Below are 23,325 nucleotides of genomic sequence, written 5' to 3' on the forward strand. Positions count from 1 at the left end.
CACTGTTTTGCCTTACATTTTAAAGCACGCTTGTTTCAATTTAATGTTGCTTCATCCTTGTTTTTGTCTCGAATTTTTGCACTACAGCATACATTAACGCTTTTCTTGTAGTTGTTATAAGAAAACAAAAATCAGTATGATCTTTATTCTTTAACAAACCCCTTTCCTTGAAACGAGGTGAACTTATTTTTAATCTTTCATAATACCGATAAGAAGGACGCGTTGTGAAAAAACAAGAAACCGGATATTGATAGCTGATCCAGTTTAAGAAGAGTCGTTGTTCCTTTTTTACTTTAAACCATTGCCAATGAGTACCAATAAACCATGAAAACGGTAAGATTTTTTGTTTCTTTCAATGTTTTTTTTAGCAAAAATATGTAAATGTTGTTATGTTAAATAATGTTCAATAATGAGATCACCGCACAATAGTTCTTTAACATAGAGTAAATTTTCATATTTCTAAAATATTTATAATGAAATAGCTTTTGCTAGTATGTAGATTCATTCGACACACTTAAAATGAATCAAACTTTTACACTTCGTTTTTGTAGACACTATTTTTAGACACTATTTTTCAATTTTTTATTCACTCCATTTTAAATGGTTAAGTTAGAGTTACCTTTTATAATCCGTAAATTCACGAACTTTTTCTGTGAATGCTGGTAACATTGTCTATATTATTAATTCAATACCACAAATCTTCCACTGTATTGTTTTTGGTAACACTGCGATAATAGTTGGAGGTACACTTTTATGTAGGTTTCTACCAGTGATAGAGCAAACTGTGTGCATTGAAGTTAGACCCAACGCAATGGACCAGCTCGGATAAAATATCGTGGGCAAATGACGGGAGCAGCAAATGTAAAGACACTTTTATGGCGGTTGGCTTAAGGGGATGTTGAAATAGCGGATATTGACCTTACTGTAGCCAGTCCCAGTCTTTACTTACGTGTAGCATGTCAGAAAATGTCATTAATGGTGTCTATGGCATGGTTGGTTCCAAGGTCGACTGCAAAGTAATTTAAATATGGGTTCTCTTGGTTTTCCTCCGTTTCGTTCGCCATCTCAACTTATTCATAAAGTAAAAAATGTTGCACGCAACTATCATTGTTTTATGAATCACAATTCGAGGTTTGTAATCAGTATTTTTCGTAAACTCTAGTACGGTACATTATCTTTTTAATACTGTCTGTTACTAATTATTCTTTTTCGAAGTACTACATTGTAATTTCTTTGCAAACAACATTTTGACCAATTTCTTTACAATAAAGTGCAAAACCATTAACACTACCAAGCCCATCGCTACGATGAAAGCGTACACATCCAAATTGTTATACTCGACAAAGGTCAAATCCTGGGCTGCGGATATCAGATGCTTTGCGCCGTCGTGCCGAAGAACGTACTCGACCCAAAATTTGGCCATATCCATCGGTGCGAGTGGTTGATCGCGCAATCGTCGTGATATTGTTTTCACATAGGTTGTGTAACTGTGTGGGGAAGAAAGATTAACAACTAATGATAAGAATAGTGCTTTCAACCCAATCTTTGTGTGAATGGTACTTACATTGCACTATCAAGCACTCCGTTGACGGCTTTGCTGAAAGTAGCCTCATTCAGTTTCGTATAGGTCACCCCAATACCCCAGCCAGCTTGTTCGGCACGAGCCATGTTTAATAGCTGATCACCAAAGATCGGTATGCCAACGATCGGAACTCCATGGTAGATCGACTCGGTGCAGCTCAGCAAACCTCCGTGCGTAATGAAAAGCTTCACGTTCGGATGGGCAAGGATGTCATCCTGTGGGAACCATTTTCCGAGCAGGAACTTGCTCTTGTCCAGCACGAGCGTATCGTCGTCCCATTTCCAGATGATGTTTTGCTTAACGGCAGAAAGCACCTTGATGATATCGTCCCGTTTTTGTTGGTCCATTTTGGAGGGCTTTATGTTAGAACCCATCGAGAAGTAGATGACTCCATGCTCAGATTCTTCGATGAAATTCTTGATGTCCTGGAAGCCAAAAATCAAATCTGAAATGTGTTGACGGAAGAACCCAGTTCCATCCGCTTACCTCTGGCAATGGAGTAACCTTCCGGTTGACGTGAAACCCTCCAACTTCTATCAAATTGGGCAGATAAGGACGGGGGAAGCTCAGACTAAAGTGACTGTTAACGAGTATCAAAGAAACTCCATGGCGCCGCATCTCCGCCAACGATCGGGTGGCATTAGGGAAATATTCCTTGTAGTATCGCTGCTGAGTCTCTTCGCACAAGAACTCCATCAGCGCTTCATCGAACGCGGTAAACAGTACGTTGGTGAGCCGGTCCCAGAAGTTCATCCTGTCCGTAAGCCCCATCATCGGGTGAGGGACGTACGAGAGCGGCTGAGGGGACCCGGTCAACGAGTTTACCCAGGACGATGCACCAAACGTGGACATGCCTACCACTGGGCAGTTGAAGCGATCCGCGAAACCAAGAAATACATCGTCGAGGAAGATTTCCATCACCAGTAGGTCGAACGTTTCCTGCTCTGAGTGGAGCAATGTTTGCACTTCGGGTGAGGTTAGTGTGGTGTTGGCTATTTCTTCAACAAAGTTTCCCAGTTCCAGCATCTTTTGCACGATAGTGTCATCGATCTTTTCGAACACCTCATCCATGATCTCTGCGTGATATAGGAGTAAATTACGATAGGCCGTTGTTCATATGTTGATTTGAATTAGAGTTTGATACCTTCAAAAAGGTGGCTATTGTAGACGATCTCCACGTGGCGATAATTTTTCGGGGCATTACTTAACCGAAATGGACTGATAACAGTTACCTGAGGGATAAAAGTACACTTATCTCTTATTACCTAAAACTTCATAAATTCATTACACCTTCCTACCTCATGCCCATCGAGCGCCAATTCTTTCATGAGGGCCGATCCGAGAATCCAGTGGGACTTGGACATCGTAGGAAAGATGCTGAGTATTTTGGCGCTATCCACCTGACATTTCGTTGGGTAAAACGAAAGAGCTAACACTGCGACACACACACTGTACAGCAAATTGAATGCTGTCTTCATTTTTACTGGCAAAAGGCGAAAACTTTCTCAGATTATTATGGACTGTTTCATCCCACGGACACCGGTCAACTGAATGAGAATTCACTCGGTCGCCCTTGATAGTATATATATATAGTTGCTTGATTAGAGTCGCGTGCGGGGACTTGCAAGTCATCATTAGACGCGTGTTTATCAAAGAGTTCTCGATGATATTGTTCCGAGGCGAGCGTTCGGTATGTTACACAGCTTTGCCAGTGTTGCCGATAATGTTTATTGATGTGAGTGCACCACGAGATAGACTCATATAGTTAGAAAAGTTAACTTACATTACGATAAACAGGATAAACAGATAATCCAGTACGTCGTGTTTTGGTGTGTTTTATATTATAATTTGATAAAAGAAAAGTTGTATGACCCCAGTCGTAAGACAAATGAAAATGTGAAAGGAAATTCATGGAGTTTAAACTGAGTTGATCTGATAGACTGAAACTGATAGAGTTGTTCGACTTCAGGGAAATTTGTACCGGCTTCGTATCTGATCCCAGTGGAAGCGCGGCAGTCCAGAAGCATGTCGTTTACGCTTAGCATCTGTTAATATCACCAACGATTCGTCAACAATGCACCGGTGGTCTGAATCCCCTCCACATCCTGGAACGGTATAATCATATCATCGGCGGCAAAAGTACTCAACCCGAGGATTCTTTCAATATTCGGATGAATCACTTGTCAATCTCGGATCGGTTTGTATCTCCGAGGCGCGCATGTTGTGGACTTGTTGAAGTGTTCGATCATTGGAACTGTGGATCAACCAGAAGAGATCATTTGGAGGTTCATAGTGTAACGTCTCCTTGGGATGAATGCCTCCAGAATATAGTGTTGCCGAGTTAGTAATGCATCCTGTAGTATTCTTTCTACTTTTTTGTTCACTTCAACGGATATAAATAACATTTAATTTTAAACATTTCTCGATTTACGAAACAAAATTAGCATCGAGTTCTTTTAAGTACTTCATTTCATGGAGTTTGAACACGTTTTCTATGTAACTTATATTGAAAGAACTAGTTATTTTTTTTCGAAGTACTATTTTGCAATTTCTTTGCAAACAATATTTTTACCATTTTCTTTACGATAAAGTGCAAAACCATTAACACTACCAAGCCCATCGCTACGATGAAAGCGTACACATCCAAATTGTTATACTCGACAAAGGTCAAATCCTGGGCTGCGGATATCAGATGCTTTGCTCCGTCGTGCCGAAGAACGTACTCGACCCAAAATTTGGCCATATCCATCGGTGCGAGTGGTTGATCACGCAATCGTCGTGATATTGTTTTCACATTGGTTGTGTAACTGTGCAAATGTAGGGAAGAAAGATTAGTAACTGAATGTCACAATTATTTTTCAAACCGATATGTTACCGAGTGGGACTTACATTGCGTTATCAAGCACTCCGTTGACGGCTTTGCTGAAAGTAGCCTCATTCAGTTTCGTATAGGTCACTCCAATGCCCCAACCAGCCTGTTCGGTACGGGCCATATTCAGCAGCTGATCACCGAAGATCGGTATGCCAACGATCGGAACTCCATGGTAGATCGACTCGGTGCAGCTCAGCAAACCTCCGTGCGTAATGAAAAGCTTCACGTTCGGATGGGCAAGGATGTCATCCTGTGGGAACCATTTTCCGAGCAGGAACTTGCTCTTGTCCAGCACGAGCGTATCGTCGTCCCATTTCCAAATGATGTTTTGCTTGACGGTGGAAAGCACCTTGATGATATCGTCCCGTTTTTGTTGGTCCATTTTGGAGGGCTTCAGGTTAGAACCCATCGAGAAGTAGATCACTCCATGCTCAGATTTCTCGATGAAATTCTTGATGTCCTAGAAGCAGAAACTTAAGGAGTTAGAATCAAATGTGGAGTGTGTTACCGGACAAATCCAGTTCCATTCGCTTACCTCTGGCAATGGAGTAACCTTCCGGTTGACGTGAAACCCTCCAACCTCTATCAGATTGGGCAGATAGGGACGGGGAAAGCTCAGACTAAAGTGACTGTTAATAAGCACCAGCGAAACTCCATGGCGGCGCATCTCCGCAAGTGACCGCTTGGCATTAGGGAAATATTCCTTGTAGTACCGCTGCTGAGTCGCTTCGCACAAGAACGTCATCAGCGCTTCATCGAGCGCGGTAAACAGTACGTTGGTGAGTCGTTCCCAGAAGTTCATCCTATCGGTAAGCCCCATCATCGGGTGAGGGACGTACGAGAGAGGTTGAGGGGACCCAGTCAGTGAGTTTACCCACGACGATGCACCAAACGTGGACATGCCTACCACTGGGCAGTTGAAGCGATCCGCGAAACCAAGAAATACATCGTTCACGAAAATTTCCAGCACCAGTAGGTCGAACGTTTCTTTCTCTGAGTGGAGCAATGTTTGCACTTCGGGTGAGGTTAGTGTGGTGTTGGCTATTTCTTCAAAAAAGCTTCCCAGTTGCATCATCTTTTGCACGATACTGTCATCGATCTTTTCGAACACCTCATCCATGACCTCTACGTGATATAGGAGTGATTCATGAACATTGGCCGTTTGTCATTGCTTGGTTAGAATTATAGTTTGATACCTTCAAATCGATGGCTGTTATAGACGATCTCCACATGGCGATAGTTTTTCGGAGCATTACTTAACCGGAAGGGACTGATAACGGTAACCTGAGGAGTAACAGTAAACTTATCTCTTATTACCTTAATCCTCTTGGATTCATTGTATCTTCTTACCTCATGTCCATCGAGCGCTAATTCTTTCATGAGGGCTGATCCGAGAATCCAGTGGGACTTGGACATCGTAGGGAAGATGCTGAGTATTCTAGCTCCCTCCACGTTACATTTCGTTGGGTAAAATGAAAGAGCTAACATCGCGACACACACACCGTACAGCAAATTGAATGCTACCTTCATTTTTACTGGCGAAAGGCGAAAACTTTCTCAGATTATCGATGGACTCACGTATCGACTCACGGATCGACTCACGGACACCGGTCAACTGAATGAGAATTCACACGTTCGCCCTTGATATATATCATATATCTACTTGCATAGCAACTTGCAAGACTTGCAAGTCATCATAAGACGAGCGTTCGGTATGTTACACAGCTTTGCCAGTGTTGCCGATAATGTTTGTTGATGTGGATGTACAATGAGGTAGACTCACATAGATTAAAAAGTGAACTTATATTACGATAAACAGGATAAACAGATAATCCCGTACGTCGCTTGGTGTGTTTTGATTTATAATTTGATAAAAAAAAGTTGTATGACCCCAGTCACAAGACATATGAAAATGTAAATGGAAATGGATGGAGTTTAAACTGAGTTGATCTGATAGACTGAAACTGATAGAGTTGTTCGACTTCAGGGAAATTTGTACCGGCTTCGTATCTGATCCCAGTGGAAGCGCGGCAGTCCAGAAGCATGTCGTTTACGCCTAGCATCTGTTAATTTCACCAACGATTCGTCAACAATGCACCGGTGGTCTGACGGCGACAAAAGTACTCAACCCGAGGATTCATTCAATATTCGGATGAATCACTCGTCAATCTCGGATCGGTTTGCATCTCCGAGGCGCGCATGTTGAGGACTTCCTGAAGTGTTCGATCATCGCAACTGTGGAGCGACCAGAAGAGATCATTTGGAGGTTCATAGTGTAACGTCTCCTTGGGATGAATGCCTTCTGAACATAGTGTTGCCGAGTTAGTAATGCATCCTGTAGTATTCCTTCTACTTTGTTGTTCACTTCAATGGATTTAAATGAATTTTCTTCTTTAATACATAAAAACTTATTTTTCTTCTTGGCGTAACAACCGTCTCGGTCATGGCTGCCCCATGAAGGGACTTACAAGACTTTTTCCCTTTGAGTACGTGGATAGTCAGTTCGCTCGTACAGGGAAGGGTCTAGAAATTTTAACACAAAACATTTAAGTTTAAACATTCTTAGAATTGCAAAACAAAATTTGCATTGAGTTCTTTTAAGTACTTTATTTCGTAGAGTACTTTATTCTACGTATCTAATATTGAAAGAACTATTTATTCTTTTTCGAAGTACTACTTTGTAATTTCTTTGCAAACAACATTTTTACCAATTTCTTTACAATAAAGTGCAAAACCATTAACACTACCAAGCCCATCGCTACGATGAAAGCGTACACATCCAAATTGTTATACTCGACAAAGGTCAAATCCTGGGCTGCGGATATCAGATGCTTTGCTCCGTCGTGCCGAAGAACGTACTCGACCCAAAATTTGGCCATATCCATCGGTGCGAGTGGTTGATCGCGCAATCGTCGTGATATTGTTTTCACATTGGTTGTATAACTGTGCAAATGTAGGGAAGAAAGATTAGAAATTAATGATAAAAATAGTACATTCAACACAATCTTTTTGCGAGTGGGACTTACATTGCGTTATCAAGCACTCCATTGACGGCTTTGCTGAAAGTAGCCTGATTCAGTTTTGTATAGGTCACTCCAATGCCCCAACCAGCCTGTTCGGTACGGGCCATATTCAGCAGCTGATCACCGAAGATCGGTATGCCAACGATCGGAACTCCATGGTAGATCGACTCGGTGCAGCTCAGCAAACCTCCGTGCGTAATGAAAAGCTTCACGTTCGGATGGGCAAGGATGTCATCCTGTGGGAACCATTTTCCAAGCAGGAACTTGCTCTTGTCCAGCACGAGCGTATCGTCGTCCCATTTCCAAATGATGTTTTGCTTGACGGTGGAAAGCACCTTGATGATATCGTCCCGTTTTTGTTGGTCCATTTTGGAGGGCTTTATGTTAGAACCCATCGAGAAGTAGATCACTCCATGCTCAGATTTCTCGATGAAATACTTGATGTCCTGGAAGAGGATATTTATGAGAGTAGAATCAAATGTGGATTGCGTTGACGGAAGAATCCAGTTCGATTCGCTTACCTCTGGCAATGGATTAACATTCCGGTTGACGTGAAACCCTCCAATCTCTATAAGATTGGGCAGATAGGGACGGGGAAAGCTCAGACTAAAGTGACTGTTAACAAGAACCAGTGAAACTCCATGGCGGCGCATCTCCGACAGTGACCGCTTGGCATTGGGGAAATATTCCTTGTAGTACCGCTGCTGAGTCGCTTCGCACAAGAACGTCATCAGCGCTTCATCGAACGCGGTAAACAGTACGTTGGTGAGCCGGTCCCAGAAGTTCATCCTGTCCGTAAGCCCACTCATCGGGTGAGGGATGTACGAGAGCGGTGACGGGGACCCGATCAACGAGGTTACCCAGGACGATGCACCAAACGAGGACATTGCAATCACTGGGCAGTTGAAGCGATCCGCGAAACCTAGTAACACATCGTCCAGGAAGATTTCCAGCACCAGTAGGTCGAACGTTTCTTTCTCTGAGTGGAGCAATGTTTGCACTTCGGGTGAGGAAAGAGTGGTGTTGGCTATCACTTCAACAAAGTCTCGCACCCCTAACATCTTTTGCACGATACTGTCATCGACCTTTTCGAACACTTCGTCCATCATGTCTGTTGGTGGCAGAGAAGTAGTAAACCATGATTACACGGCGGTTAATTTTGCTTTGAATTGTTTACCTTCAAACAGTCGACTGTTGTAGACGATCTCCACATGGCGATAGTTTTTCGGAGCATTACTTAACCGGAAAGGACTTATAACAGTTACCTGAGGTTTGGGGGTTTAAAAGTACTCTTATTACCTAAAACCTCATGCATTCATTGCACCTTCTTACCTCATGTCCATCGAGCGCCAACTCTTTCATGAGGGCCGATCCGAGAAACCAGTGGGATTTGGACATCGTAGGAAAGATGCTGAGTATTTTGGCTCCCTCCACGTGACATTTCGTTGGGTAAAACGAAAGAGCTAACATCGCGACATACACACCGTACAGCAAATTGAATGCTGTCTTCATTTTTACTGGCAAAAGGCGAAAACTTTGTCACACTATCGATGGACTGTTTCATCCCACGGACACCGGTCGACTGAATGAAATTTACGTGGTCGGCCTTGACAGAACCTATCTCGTTGTTTGGTATGTGTGGCGTGCAGAGACTTGCAAGTCATCATTAGACGCGCGTTTATCAGAGAGTTCCCGATGATATTGACCCGAAGCGAGCGTTCGGTGTGTTTCGAATCTTAAGACCGGTGTTGCCGATAATGTTTGTTGATGTCCGTGTACCACGGTGTAGACTTACATATATTCGATGGTGGAATTACATTACGGTGAATAGGATAAACAGATAATTCCAGGTGTTGTATGTCGTGTAGATTTTATATTTTATAATTTGATAAAAGAAAAGTTGCATCCCAATCACCAGAAATTATATGAAATATATGAAAATAGAATGGGCGATTAATTAAGTTTAAATTGATCGATAGAGTTGAACGACCTGAGGTAGATCTGCTCCGGGGTCGTAGCCGATCCCAGTGGAATCCAATCGTCCGGTTTTCCGGCATCCTTCTGGGCCGAACGTAGCGCATAGCGCAAGGCAAAGATTACTCCAATGCTCATCGTTAACGCTGGTTCTCCTGTGGCCTTCGAACGGAGTACTCCAAATTGGTTGTCGCTGGTTTGCAGAAGCCGAATACGGAAGTCCACCGGGATGTCCTTTGCTCCCGGAGGCTTATAGTTCCACGAACGGTTCGTCAGCAGCGCACCGGTGGTCATGTCGTACACCAGAGACTCCGTCAGCCAGTACCCGATGCCCATAATGTACGCTCCCTCGATCTGTCCAATGTCGATTCCGGGACTCAAGCTTTCGCCCGTATCCTCGAGGATGTCGACTCGGGTCAGTTGAATGCTACCGGTCAGAAGATCGGTCTCTATCTCGGCGCAGCTCACGCCCCAAATGCTGTATGGCTTCAAGTCGGCCTTTGTGAATTGATGCAGTGCACTCAGATCGATGTCTCGCAGATAGCAAGCTTGGGTAATTTTTTCCCATGAGGCATCCTTCAGCTCATCCTTGACGGGTTGGATACGGGTGTTGAGAGTTTCGCATGCTTTCTTAATTGCCTGGAAAGTGAGAACATTTATTATGGTTTTGATTTTTACTAAAGTTCTCTGTCCCCAAACTTACGTAGCATACGACTTCACTAGTCATACTGCCTCCGGTCATCACACTATTCGGGGAGACCATGCTGTTCGTTGGTTTGATGGAAATCTTCTCCATCGGTACGCCCAGTATGAATGCAGCCACCTGTGCCGCCTTCGTGTTCAATCCTTGACCGGACTCGATTCCTCCGTGCGTAATCGATACTGTTCCGTCCTTGGCGTAGATGGAAACGAGTGCATGCAGGGCACCAAAGTGTATCAGAGGGTACTGCATCGGTACGATGGCGATACCCCGCTTGCGCCAACGATTCTTGGCGTTGAAATTGTCGATAATTGTCCTTCTCTTGTCAAACTCCACATCCTGCCGGAACTGGGGCATCATCTTTTGATGTGTGCTTTCCTTCGGCATATTGGTCAACCGTACCTCCATCGGATCGACCCCGGTAGCCCACGCAATGTGCTCCATGATCGTCTCGACCATTGCATTACCCTCGGTCGTGGCCGGTGCGCGTGTATACGTGTTCGGTGGTGCATCGGTTAGGACGGCTTTTCCGCTCACCTTCCAAGCGCTCGAGTTGTACGATTGGCCAAACACAAACTTTGCATCGTCGACGACGTTTTCGTTCAGATTTGAGCCGTAGTCTTGCATGAAGTTGTTCGTCAGGTCCAGTATCTTGCCTTTTGCGTCCACATTCACCTGGTAGTTACTGATGCACCCATAGCGCTTGCCCACGGAGCCCATGTTTGTTTCGATGTTCAATACAAAGCGTACTGGGCGTCTGGTCAGCAGAGCCGCCAGTCCACAGGCACAAGCAACCTGACTGGCGCGGGTAAGTTTTCCGCCAAAGGCACCGCCAAGACGGCGGACGATAAAGTTGAGGTTGTTCTGTGGTATCTTCAGTGCGGCCGACATCGCCACCTGTGTTAGATCGATCCACTGCGTGGCACAGTAGACATCCATGCCGTCCTCGGTCGGTATGCACACGCACGTCTGGGGTTCCATCGAGAAGTGGAACTGTCCGGCCATCGCCAGTGTACCCTGGATTTTCACCGATGCCTCCAGGTTGACGGACGGTTGAGACCGACTGCTGATCGGATGATCTACGATGCGGGCCTTCACTTGGTTTTCCAGCAGCGCTTTAATCGTCGGGTAGACTGGTTCGCTCGTCACTCGTTCATAGATGATCTGCACCTTCTTGGCGGCGCGGATTGCTAGCTCGTACCGCTCGGCCACAATCACACCGACCGGTTGGCCGTGGAAGAGGACACGCCCGCTGCAGAAAATCTCTTCCACATCTGGGAAATAGAAGATCATGGCGTCGCTAACGAAATTGTTAGCTCCAGGGATGTTCTTCGCGCAATAAAATGCAACGACACCGGGTATTTTCTAAAACACAATCAATTACTCAAGAGAGGATTCTTCCATCGACATACTTGTCGCTTACCAAAGCCTCCAGTGGGTCGATCTTTCCGATGGTACTATTTACTTTCGTTGCCACTACAAACGCGGCGTAAAGCTCGTTGTGAAACGATGGCAAGTCGTTCGCGTACTTCGCCTCACCCGATGCCTGCGCTAGTCCCTCGATCTTCGGTACGTACTTCGTCACGGGCCAGTTCTTTTTGATCGTATCGAAATGTTGCTGTCCGGACGATAGCGGACGCTGGAGGGTAGATGCGCCGGACATGAACCGAGGACCGACCGTAACACCATTGTCCACCGCTACACTGAGTATAAACTTGTAGACCAGTGAAACGGCCAGATTTTTCCGATAGTCGGCGGAAACGTCCGGCAGGACACTATCGGGTTGAAGGTCCGAGGTGAGCGAATTGAACACTTGTTGAAGGGTATTGTTGTCGAACAGCTTTTTACCGGCCAGAAGAATTTCTGTTCCGGTAGCATGAGTAAACTGTAATAGTAGGCGAAGTAACGAGGAAAAATGGTTAGTGCGGTTTACTTTGATCACTTCCATCAGTGCACCTTTGTCTCACCTGTGGGTTGATACCTCCGAAGCAGAGTGTTACCGATTTGACGGTGGTCTTGTCATTGCTAAACCTCAGCAAAAAAGCCCCATTGACGTACGCATGAGCGTTCTGCGCCCTCGGAGTTACTTTGAACGTTCGGAAAACGTTCGTAAAGGGACCAATCGAGGGAAGGGAAACGCTTTTGATCACCTTTTTCTTCATGTCCATCTGTACGAACTCCAGTGGTGTCTTCTGGTATGTTGTCGATGGCGATTCAGCTTGGATAGCAATGAAAGAAGAAAAGATTATTGATTTATGCGTAGAGATCAAACACTTATCGTGTACAAACCGATCGTCAACTTTGCCCCAACCGCCTCCAGCAGGATGTAAACGTCCGATGGGAACTCCGGATGTTGGTTTTTGATGGTCAGATTTCCCGCGATGGTACCAGCATTGCGAACAGCAGGATTCGCTACCAGATTCAGGTGCTTCGCTAGCTCCCGGCAGTAGGTAAAGTTGGGTCTTCTGTTCGACGTCTTGGTCAGTATGTCGATAAACTCGGACAGCGTAACGTTGGCGCCGACGATCAGTTCGTTGGAGGTTAGGAAGTAATTGCGAAGTTCCTCGACGGAGTTGACGTCGATGAAGACCTCCAGCGACTCGCTGCGCCGATATACGCCTGTGGATAGACGTACCATTGTTTCAACGTCGAAAGGAGTCAAGTAACATTACAGATACACCGGGTTGTTGATAGTTACCATGGGCCGTATTTCCTGCGACCAGCATGTACGGTCGGTCTCGAATATTAGTAAAAATGGTAAAAATATCCGGGATTGTAAAAACCTTATGCCATTCCTTTGCGTCGTCGAAAACGAGCTGAACCGGACGTCCCGGGTCGATCTTAGCAGCTGCCGTCGGGCATTCGCCGGAGCACGCCATGTTCGTTTTGGGACAAATCCGGAGCTCCTCAATGTCCAGCAGCTCCTTGTCGGCATCGGTGGAGAGCGACTTGAACGCATCCAGGATCGGCCGGTACCCGGTACAGCGGCAGATGTTACCCCCGAGAGCATTCTCGACCTCTTCCATCGAAACGGAACCCTTCTTCGATTCCATCAAGCTGTACATGGTCATCACCATGCCCGGCGAGCAGTATCCACACTGGCTTCCGTTCATATGCGCCAGTCGCTCCTGGATCGGATGGTAACCGTCCAGCCGGTTGCCCAAGGCCTCGACCGTTTTGACATCCATGCCATGGCATGCGTACACAGGAAACAAACACTACAAAGGGGCTTGATTAGTAGTCAAATAGAAATGGCCAACCTTTGCTGATCCTTTTGACCTACCGAATTCACCGACCACGTTCTAGTCTCCTTCGTGACAGGATGGACTCCGGACACGTTTACGATGCACGCGCCGCATCCTCCCTCCAGACACATGAACTTTGTTCCGGAGAGATGTGCATAGTTGCGAATAAAAGTATTGAGTGAAGTGTCCACTGGAACACTCTCAGCTTTCGCTAAACAGCAAGGGGTTAGGAGGAATTAAAAGGACATTAAAACATGGTCGAGGGCGATGGTCTGTCTTAATGTGTTACCGGTATAAGATTTGCCGTTGATGCTGAAGACAACTTCTGAAAGAGGGCTGCAAGAAATATTTGAAGAAAGAACATTTGATATCTCGCATCGAGTTGGTACCATGTTTTTATGGCTTGAAGATTAAGAATCAGTAATTTTTTTTTTCCCCCGAGTTTTCTTTCTCGAGTTCATATTGGTTTTATTTTCCTTCAAGGAAGAACCCAAGCAGTGCGGACAATAAAGTAAAACAAACAACAAAAATCGGCGAATACGAATATAAAGCAATATTGCGATCAGTCAAATCGCAGTTGCATCTGCGGTGCATATTTTAGGCGGTGGATATTTTATAGCGCATCTTTTTTATTTTATTTTTTTTACTGACTCTGCTTGGCCAGTTTTCATCTCGCGTTAGCGCAGGGATGAGCAACCTTCTTTTCGTTCGTTAACCGGCCACGTTACGATGTAAGTTCCCTCGAATACCTCGGATGTTATGTTATGCTTTCGGTAAAGAACCTCTGCTGTGCTATTTCATTTTAAATGTAATATTTTACAGCAAGGTAACGGAGTTTCTGTCGGAACCATAACGATGGAAGGTCATCTTCGAAGTAGAATTGTAAACTATACCACTTTGTGTTCGGAATAGCTGGGTTCGAAACTAACGAGGTCAATGTACTGAAAGTGTCTTAGACATTTGGCAAAGGAGAATGGTGATAAATAACGCATGGAGGAGAAAGGATGGCTACTCTACTCTTTTTTTTTTGATAATGTTTCATTTTCTCATTAACAGCTTCTAATGCAAATTAAAATAAATCCAGCTCGTTCGAAATTGGGATCAGAACTCGCAGCTGCACTCTTTAGAAGTTTGGATTCATTAGCAACATATTAGCATTGGCACCACTAAAACACCAAAGTTCAAATTCATTAAAAACGTAAGGTCACTCAAAACTCAAAGGCAATTGACTGATTTCGTCTCACGTTTCTATCACTGAATTAATCAATCCATTCTCACGCACATGCCATTTTGGAATCCAAGTCTGCGTTCTATCACTGTACTTCTCTATCCATTTTTCTTGGCGTACTGGTTTTAGGGCAGCGACTTTTAATTCTAGATTTTTGGCATGTCTTGCTTATGTAACCGAGAACCGGACAGGTGGAACAAGCGTTTAGAAGGGTGTTGTTAAACATTTATGACCCCATCATTGGAAACCAGTTTCCCTTTGTCCGAAAGCATCACTTATTCAGTCTAATGTTCTCTTTAGCAAGTACCGAAAGATGGATTACCTGTCGAAACCGGCGCTGCTCCAGATGTACGAACCGATTGTTGAGAACATGATCGCGGAAGGAAGCCGCTCGTCAGGCAGCACAATGTAGATAAAAATAAAGCACACAATGTAGGCGGAAAACGCACGTTAGAGAATGCTCTTCCCAGCGCAGAACTGGCTACGTGTCAACACTTTGAAGTAGAGAAAAATGTTAGCACACCACACTCCAAGCAAGCGAACCGATCACACCGAAAGCTCGAGCTAAACTGTGCCCAAATTTGCATTTGTAAAATGCAGACGACGAGCCTCCGTTCAAAACTGAAGCATCGCTGTTTGCGTGTGTGGTGGTCGAAATTCAAATTTTATGGCTCCTTGGTGGTCGCATGGTTTGTGTCATTGGTTTTAGTTTTTTGGGGTTTATAGGAAATTGTAGGAAGGCAGCGTAGGCACGGGGAAATCGTGTTCCATTTAAGACTTCACTGTCGAAACTCCCTAAGTTATCCAAACCGTAACATACGTAAATTTATCCAGTCAATGCAGCTTCATTCAGTTCCGTGTAGGTTACTCCAATGCCCCAGCTAGACTGTTCGGTACGGACCATGTTTGTTTGTACTTTGTAAAAATATCGAGTTTAGACCAGTTGGTTGACCAGTTAACGTAAACTTAGCACCAACCACTAGGCACATATTTCGTCCTAGAAATGTATAAATAAGAGCGCAATAAATCAACTCTCTCTCTTGATCCTCGCACTTCGTTGTCACCGTTTGGGTAACTATTTGTCGCGTCCGAAACAACAACGAACGAAGAAGGAAACGTTGATGCGGTCTCATTTTTTGGTCTTTGCTGACCAACTAAAGGCAACTAAAAACGACCGGTCCGAATATGGAAGAAAGCGATTTAGTGTCACAGCTATTTCTGAATTTGCCGGACTCATAAGAATCCCTTGTTACTAGAAAATATAAATGAAGAGGATCTGAATTTTAAAAGGAAAATCATGCTTCTCGCCACAAAGGTTACATCTTCATGATAGAAAAAGATTTGCCTACTGAGACGCAAGGAAAGAACATTATAAGATTCAAATTGGACTCTGGAGCGTGTCGCCGTTCAATGTATCACAAGATGTTTATCGACGCGGTATAGAAATTGTCGTCGCCAGTATTTTTGTGTGGGATAAAAGAACGGAATCATGATGAAATCAACGGAATCAGTAATAAACATTAACCACTGAACATGCGTGATGTGTTGTATGTGAAAGACTTTCGTGACAATTTGATATCGGTAAAAACGTTGACGGATGCATGAGTAGAGGTTTTGTTCGTCAGGAAGCAACGTGTGTCCGTTCAGTGTGGATACGAACAAAAATCAGGCAGTTCATAGTTTTGACGAGCAAGAGAGAGAGAACTTTTTGTCAATACCGAAGAGTTGCAAACGGAATGTTTGATGCAAACCCAGAATCATCGAACCAAGAGGGGGAAGCGGTTGCAGTTGTGGAACCGGTACCGAATGAAGAACCGGGTGCAGTTGAGAAACCGGTACCAAATGAAGATTTGGATATTGAAAAAAGTATTTGCTTATCGGAAGAACATGAGATGACATTAGAAGAGGATAACGCACAGAGAAAGGAAGCACCAAGTACCTGGCCATTTCACAAGTTTTGTCACAAGAAGCGAACTATTGAAAAAGTTATAAATTACTTTCGAATGAAGAAATGCAATCCGACACAATTTAAACGTTTGGTGAAGAAAATCGGAATGTCGGATTGAGAGCGGGTGATATCGAAGTAGTCTGGATAGATGCATACAAACTGGTCCAATTTCACGATCCCTAATTACAATCAGTTGATCGCGGGTGTTGTATTATACATTTTATATTTTGTATAATTGAAAACAAGTTGTAACCCAAACATTAGAAATTGTATGAAACATATGAAAATAAAATAGGACATTAATTAAGTTTAAATTGATCGATAGAGTTGAACGACCTGAGGTAGATCTGCTCCGGGGTCGTAGCCGATCCCAGTGGAATCCAATCGTCCAGTTTTCCGGCATCCTTCTGCGCCGAACGTAGCGCATAGCGCAAAGCAAAGATTACTCCAATGCTCATCGTTAACGCTGGTTCTCCTGTGGCCTTCGAACGGAGTACTCCAAATTGGTTGTCGCTGGTTTGCAGAAGCCGAATGCGGAAGTCCACCGGGATGTCCTTTGCTCCCGGAGGCTTATAGTTCCACGAACGGTTCGTCAGCAGCGCACCGGTGGTCATGTCGTACACCAGAGACTCCGTCAGCCAGTACCCGATGCCCATAATGTACGCTCCCTCGATCTGTCCAATGTCGATTCCAGGACTCAAGCTTTCGCCCGTATCCTCGAGGATGTCGACTCGGGTCAGTTGAATGCTACCGGTCAGAAGATCGGTCTCTATCTCGGCACAGCTCACGCCCCAAATGCTGTATGGCTTCAAGTCGGCCTTTGTGTATTGCTCCAGTGCACTCAGATCGATGTCTCGCAGATAGCAAGCTTGGGTGATCTTTTCCCATGAGGCATCCTTCAGTTCATCCTTGACGGGTTGGATACGGGCGTTGAGAGTTTCACATGCTTTCTTAATTGCCTGGAAAGTGAGAACATTTATTATGGTTTTGATTTTTACTAAAGTTCTCTGTCCCCAAACTTACGTAGCATACGACTTCACTAGTCATACTGCCTCCGGTCATCACACTATTCGGGGAGACCATGGTGTTCGTTGCTTTGATGGAAATCTTCTCCATCGGTACGCCTAGGATGAATGCAGCCACCTGTGCCGCCTTCGTGTTCAACCCTTGACCGGACTCGATTCCTCCGTGCGTAATCGATACTGTTCCGTCCTTGGCGTAGATGGACACGAGTGCGTGCAGGGCGCCAAAGTGTATCAGAGGGTACTGCATCGGTACGATGGCGATACCCCGTTTGCGCCAACGATTCTTGGCGTTGAAATTGTCGATAATTGTCCTTCTCTTGTCAAACTCCACATCCTGCCGGAACTGGGGCATCATCTTTTGATGTGTGCTTTCGTTTGGCATATTGGTCAACCGCACCTCCATCGGATCGACCCCGGTAGCCCAAGCAATGTGCTCCATGATTGTCTCAACCATTGCATTACCCTCGGTCGTGGCCGGTGCGCGCATCCACGTGTTTGGTGGTGCATCGGTTAGGACGGCTTTTCCGCTCACCTTCCAAGCGCTCGAGTTGTACGACTGGCCGAACACAAACTTTGCATCGTCGACGACGTTTTCGTTCAGATTTGCGCCGTAGTCTTGCATAAAGTTGTTCGTCAGGTCCAGTATCTTGCCCTTTGGGTCCACATCCACCTGGTAGTTGCTGATGCACCCGTAGCGCTTGCCCACGGAGCCCATGTTTGTTTCGATGTTCAATACAAAGCGTACTGGGCGTCTGGTCAGCAGAGCCGCCAGTCCACAGGCACAAGCAACCTGACTGGCGCGGGTAAGTTTTCCGCCAAAGGCACCGCCAAGACGGCGGACGATAAAGTTGAGCTTGTTCTGTGGTATCTTCAGTGCGGCCGACATCGCCACCTGTGTTAGATCGATCCACTGCGTGGCATAGTAGACATCCATGCCGTCCTCGGTCGGTATGCACACGCACGTCTGGGGTTCCATCGAGAAGTGGAACTGTCCGGCCATCGCCAGTGTACCCTGGATTTTCACCGATGCCTCCAGGTTGACGGACGGATGAGCCCGACTGCTGATCGGATGATCTACGATGCGGGCCTTCACTTGGTTTTCCAGCAGCGCTTTAATCGTCGGGTAGACTGGTTCGCTCGTCACTCGTTCATAGATGATCTGCACCTTCTTGGCGGCGCGGATTGCTAGCTCGTATCGCTCGGCCACAATCACACCGACCGGTTGGCCGTGGAAGAGGACACGCCCGCTGCAGAAAATCTCCTCCCCATCCGGGAGATTGATGTTCATGGCGTCGCTAACGAAATTGTTAGCTCCAGGGATGTTCTTCGCGGAATAAAATGCAACGACACCGGGTATTTTCTAAAACACAATCAATTACTCAAGAGAGGATTCTTCCATCGACATACTTGTCGCTTACCAAAGCCTCCAGTGGGTCGATCTTTCCGATGGTACTATTTACTTTCGTTGCCACTACAAACGCGGCGTAAAGCTCGTTGTGAAACGATGGCAAGTCGTTCGCGTACTTCGCCTCACCCGATGCCTGCGCTAGTCCCTCGATCTTCGGTACGTACTTCGTCACGGGCCAGTTCTTTTTGATCGTATCGAAATGTTGTTGCCCGGACGATAGCGGACGCTGGAGGGTAGATGCGCCGGACATGAACCGAGGACCGACCGTAACACCATTGTCCACCGCTACACTCAGTATAAACTTGTAGACCAGTGAAACGGCCAGATTTTTCCGATAGTCGGCGGAAACGTCCGGCAGGACACTATCGGGTTGAAGGTCCGAGGTGAGCGAATTGAACACTTGTTGAAGGGTATTGTTGTCGAACAGCTTTTTACCGGCCAGAAGAATTTCTGTCCCGGTAGCATGAGTAAACTGTAATAGTAGGCGAAGTAACGAGGAAAAATGGTTGGTGCGGTTTACTTTGATCACTTCCATCAGTGCACCTTTGTCTCACCTGTGGGTTGATACCTCCGAAGCAGAGTGTTACCGATTTGACGGTGGTCTTGTCATTGCTAAACCTCAGCAAAAAAGCCCCATTGACGTACGCATGAGCGTTCTGCGAGCTCGGAGTTACTTTGAACGTTCGGAAAACGTTCGTAAAGGGACCAATCGAGGGAAGGGAAACGCTTTTGATCACCTTTTTCTTCATGTCCATCTGTACGAACTCCAGTGGTGTCTTCTGGTATGTTGTCGATGGCGATTCAGCTTGGATAGCAATGAAAGAAGAAAAGATTATCAATTTTAGGCGTAGAGATCAAACTTTTATCGTGTACAAACCGATCGTCAACTTTGCCCCAACCGCCTCCAGCAGGATGTAAACGTCCGATGGGAACTCCGGATGTTGGTTTTTGATGGTCAGATTTCCCGCGATGGTACCAGCATTGCGAACAGCAGGATTCGCTACCAGATTCAGGTGCTTCGCTAGCTCCCGGCAGTAGGTAAAGTTGGGTCTTCTGTTCGACGTCTTGGTCAGTATGTCGATAAACTCGGACAGCGTAACGTTGGCGCCGACGATCAGTTCGTTGGAGGTTAGGAAGTAATTGCGAAGTTCCTCGACGGAGTTGACGTCGATGAAGACCTCCAGCGACTCGCTGCGCCGATATACGCCTGTGGATAGACGTACCATTGTTTCAACGTCGAAAGGAGTCAAGTAACATTACAGATACACCGGGTTGTTGATAGTTACCATGGGCCGTATTTCCTGCGACCAGCATGTACGGTCGGTCTCGAATATTAGTAAAAATGGTAAAAATATCCGGGATTGTAAAAACCTTATGCCATTCCTTTGCGTCGTCGAAAACGAGCTGAACCGGACGTCCCGGGTCGATCTTAGCAGCTGCCGTCGGGCATTCGCCGGAGCACGCCATGTTCGTTTTGGGACAAATCCGGAGCTCCTCAATGTCCAGCAGCTCCTTGTCGGCATCGGTGGAGAGCGACTTGAACGCATCCAGGATCGGCCGGTACCCGGTACAGCGGCAGATGTTACCCCCGAGAGCATTCTCGACCTCTTCCATCGAAACGGAACCCTTCTTCGATTCCATCAAGCTGTACATGGTCATCACCATGCCCGGCGAGCAGTATCCACACTGGCTTCCGTTCATATGCGCCAGTCGCTCCTGGATCGGATGGTAACCGTCCAGCCGGTTGCCCAACGCCTCGACCGTTTTGACATCCATGCCATGGCATGCGTACACAGGAAACAAACACTACAAAGGGGCTTGATTAGTAGTCAAATCGAAATAGCCAACCTTTGCCGATCCCTTCGACCTACCGAATTCACGGACCACGTTCTAGTCTCCTTCGTGACGGGATGGACTCCGGACACGTTTACGATACACGCGCCACATCCTCCCTCCAGACACATGAACTTTGTTCCGGAGAGATGTGCATAGTTGCGAATAAAAGTGTTGAGTGAAGTGTCCACCGGAACAGTGCAAGCATTCGCTAAACAGCAAGGGGTGAGGAGGAATTAAAAGGACATTAAAACATGGTCGAGGGCGATGGTCTCTCTTAATGTGTTACCGGTATAACATTTGCCGTTGATGCTGAAGACAACTTCCGAAAGAGGGCTGCAAGAAATATTCGAAGAAAGAACATTTGATATCTCGTATCGAGTTGGTATGGTTGGCTTTTATGACTTGAAGATTAAGAATCAGGAGTGTTTTTTCCCCCGAGTTTTCTTTCTCGAGTTCATGTTGGTTTTATTTTCCTTCAAGGAAGAACCCAAGCAGTGCGGACAATAAAGTAAAACAAAAAACAAAAATCGTCGAATACGAACATAAAGCAATATTATGGTCAGTCAACTGACGAAGCTCCATCCGAAACCGCTCACGGTCGCTCACCACGCTGGTCCAATTCCGTATCCCGGCTTTATTGGCGGATTCGTCTACGCCATCCTTCCTCCTCAATTTAGGCCTACCACGCCTCCTCTGTCCTTGAGGACAGCCTAAAAGGACTTTACCGGCTGGGTCGTCCGGTGCCATTCCAATGACATGACCGGCCCACCGGAGCCTGGCGAGTCTAATTCGCTGTACGACGGTGAGGTCTTCGTACAGCTCGTAGAGCTCGTCATTATATCGGCTCCTCCATTGTCCCTCCTCACATACGGGGCCAAAAATCCTCCTGAGCATCTTCCTCTCGAACACGGCTAAGAGGGTTTCAGATTTGGACAGAGTCCATGTCTCGGAGGCGTATGTGAGCACTGGTACTATGTATGTCCGGTATAGTCCCGGCTTCGACTGTCTTGACAGGTATCGTGAGTGGAAGAGATTTCTCAGACTGTAATATGACCGGTTGGCTGCCAGCACCCTAGCGCGAATTTCATCTTCAATATTGTTGTCGGTGCTGACCTTTGACCCAAGATAGGTGAAATTTTGGACGGCTTCAAAAGTGCGTTCACCTACTTGCACGTCACCCCCGCGTAGACTATACTTTGGTATGCTTCTGCTACATAGGAGAGTCTTCTACCAATAATATCAATATCATCAGCGTATGCCAGGATCTGGATTGACTTATAGAAGATGGTCCCCGAAGTTTCCACCTCCGAGTCTCGGATGGCCGGTGGAGTATGCAGGAAAGCCCATCCCCTTGGCGCAGTCCCTTGGTGGTAGCAAAGGAACTTTTTTCCAGGAGTTTTCCATCCACCTTCACCTGACAAGTGACGTTGGTCATGGTCATTCTTACAAGTCTGATTAATTTAGCCGGGATTAAAAATGAGCTCAAGGCTTGATACAGTTTTACCTTGGCTATGCTATCGCGGCTCCTATGCGGCTTTAAAGTCAATGAAGAGATGGAAAGTGTTTTGTTGGTACTCTGCCATCTTCTCCACGAGTTGACGCATGGTGAAGATCTGATCAGTGGTTGATCTCCCTCTTCGGAATCCCCTCTGATAGTTTCCTACTATCTCTTCAGCGTATGGGTCAAGTCGTTCTTGAAGAACGAGGGAGAATATTTGTAGGCGGTATTCAACACTATAATACCCCTGTAGTTACTGCAGTCTAACTTATCTCCCTTTTTGTATATGGGGTAGATGATACCAAGATTCCAATCGGTCAGTCAAAAGCCCGTTTGAAATTTGACATCAGAACATGCTGCTGCGATGTTTGGATTCATTAGCAGCATAGGTAATAGCGTTGGCATCGCTAAAACACCATGGATAGGGCCGCTAAAAAACTTAAAGGCAATTGTTACGAATTTGCAGCGGTCCGATTGAAAAGGTGCCAAGGATGACAGAAAGAGGGATCGCCGTCATATAGTCGGTGCAGCCGCACGCTAGCCGCGTTAGTGAGAGCGGACGGCGAGGTTCACCGATCACTTGATCTCCTGATCGGATATGCAGCAACGGCCGATTCCAGAAACTCGGCCAAAGGTCAAGGGCCTGAACTGAAACAATCAATCAATTTTCACCCACATGCCATTTTGTAAGTAAAATCTGCTTTCTTGGTCCTATCACGGTACTAATCGAAGTATTTTTTTTGGGTACTGGTTTTACGGCAACGTCCTTTAATTCCCGTTTTTTGGATTGCCTTGCTTATATAACAGGATGGAGGATGGGGTTGTTAAAAATGTATGAACCCATAATTGGAAACCAGTTTTCTATTTTCCGAAAGCATCACTCTTTTTCTGTCTAATGTTCTTTAGCGTAAGTACCGAGAGATGGATTACCTGTCGAAACCGGCGCTGCTCCAGATGTACGAACCGATTGTTGAGAACATGTTCGC

General features: G+C 45.8%; 5 protein-coding genes across 5 annotated transcripts; all 5 read right to left on the reverse strand.

Moving 5' to 3' along the window:
- Nucleotides 1-1,195: 1,195 nt before the first annotated feature.
- Nucleotides 1,196-3,060, reverse strand: LOC131294465 (UDP-glycosyltransferase UGT5-like). The gene is made up of 6 exons (XM_058322512.1): nt 3,031-3,060; nt 2,881-2,982; nt 2,727-2,814; nt 2,069-2,658; nt 1,565-2,007; nt 1,196-1,487 (listed from the first exon to the last, which is right to left on the reverse strand). Exons 1-6 carry the CDS (start codon nt 3,058-3,060, stop codon nt 1,196-1,198), a joined length of 1,545 nt encoding a protein of 514 aa, XP_058178495.1.
- Nucleotides 3,061-4,097: 1,037 nt separating this feature from the next.
- Nucleotides 4,098-5,942, reverse strand: LOC131294466 (UDP-glycosyltransferase UGT5-like). The gene is made up of 5 exons (XM_058322513.1): nt 5,805-5,942; nt 5,651-5,738; nt 4,990-5,579; nt 4,472-4,914; nt 4,098-4,389 (listed from the first exon to the last, which is right to left on the reverse strand). Exons 1-5 carry the CDS (start codon nt 5,940-5,942, stop codon nt 4,098-4,100), a joined length of 1,551 nt encoding a protein of 516 aa, XP_058178496.1.
- Nucleotides 5,943-7,105: 1,163 nt separating this feature from the next.
- Nucleotides 7,106-8,989, reverse strand: LOC131294467 (UDP-glycosyltransferase UGT4-like). Its single transcript, XM_058322514.1, has 5 exons — nt 8,810-8,989; nt 8,655-8,742; nt 7,999-8,588; nt 7,481-7,923; nt 7,106-7,397 (listed from the first exon to the last, which is right to left on the reverse strand). The coding sequence occupies exons 1-5, from the start codon at nt 8,987-8,989 to the stop codon at nt 7,106-7,108; spliced, it is 1,593 nt and encodes a 530-aa protein (XP_058178497.1).
- Nucleotides 8,990-9,430: 441 nt separating this feature from the next.
- Nucleotides 9,431-14,996, reverse strand: LOC131289049 (uncharacterized). The gene is made up of 9 exons (XM_058318251.1): nt 14,947-14,996; nt 13,686-13,732; nt 13,435-13,607; nt 12,850-13,369; nt 12,441-12,770; nt 12,119-12,369; nt 11,575-12,036; nt 10,155-11,516; nt 9,431-10,090 (listed from the first exon to the last, which is right to left on the reverse strand). Exons 1-9 carry the CDS (start codon nt 14,994-14,996, stop codon nt 9,431-9,433), a joined length of 3,855 nt encoding a protein of 1,284 aa, XP_058174234.1.
- A 1,875-nt stretch (nt 14,997-16,871) lies between these two features.
- LOC131294469 (uncharacterized) lies at nt 16,872-23,319 on the reverse strand. Its single transcript, XM_058322515.1, has 9 exons — nt 23,270-23,319; nt 21,128-21,174; nt 20,877-21,049; nt 20,292-20,811; nt 19,883-20,212; nt 19,560-19,810; nt 19,016-19,477; nt 17,596-18,957; nt 16,872-17,531 (listed from the first exon to the last, which is right to left on the reverse strand). Exons 1-9 carry the CDS (start codon nt 23,317-23,319, stop codon nt 16,872-16,874), a joined length of 3,855 nt encoding a protein of 1,284 aa, XP_058178498.1.
- Between the last annotated feature and the right edge of the window lie 6 nt (nt 23,320-23,325).

Source organism: Anopheles ziemanni, chromosome 2 (assembly GCF_943734765.1).
Source record: "Anopheles ziemanni chromosome 2, idAnoZiCoDA_A2_x.2, whole genome shotgun sequence".
In the NCBI taxonomy this organism is placed as follows: domain Eukaryota; kingdom Metazoa; phylum Arthropoda; class Insecta; order Diptera; family Culicidae; genus Anopheles; species Anopheles ziemanni.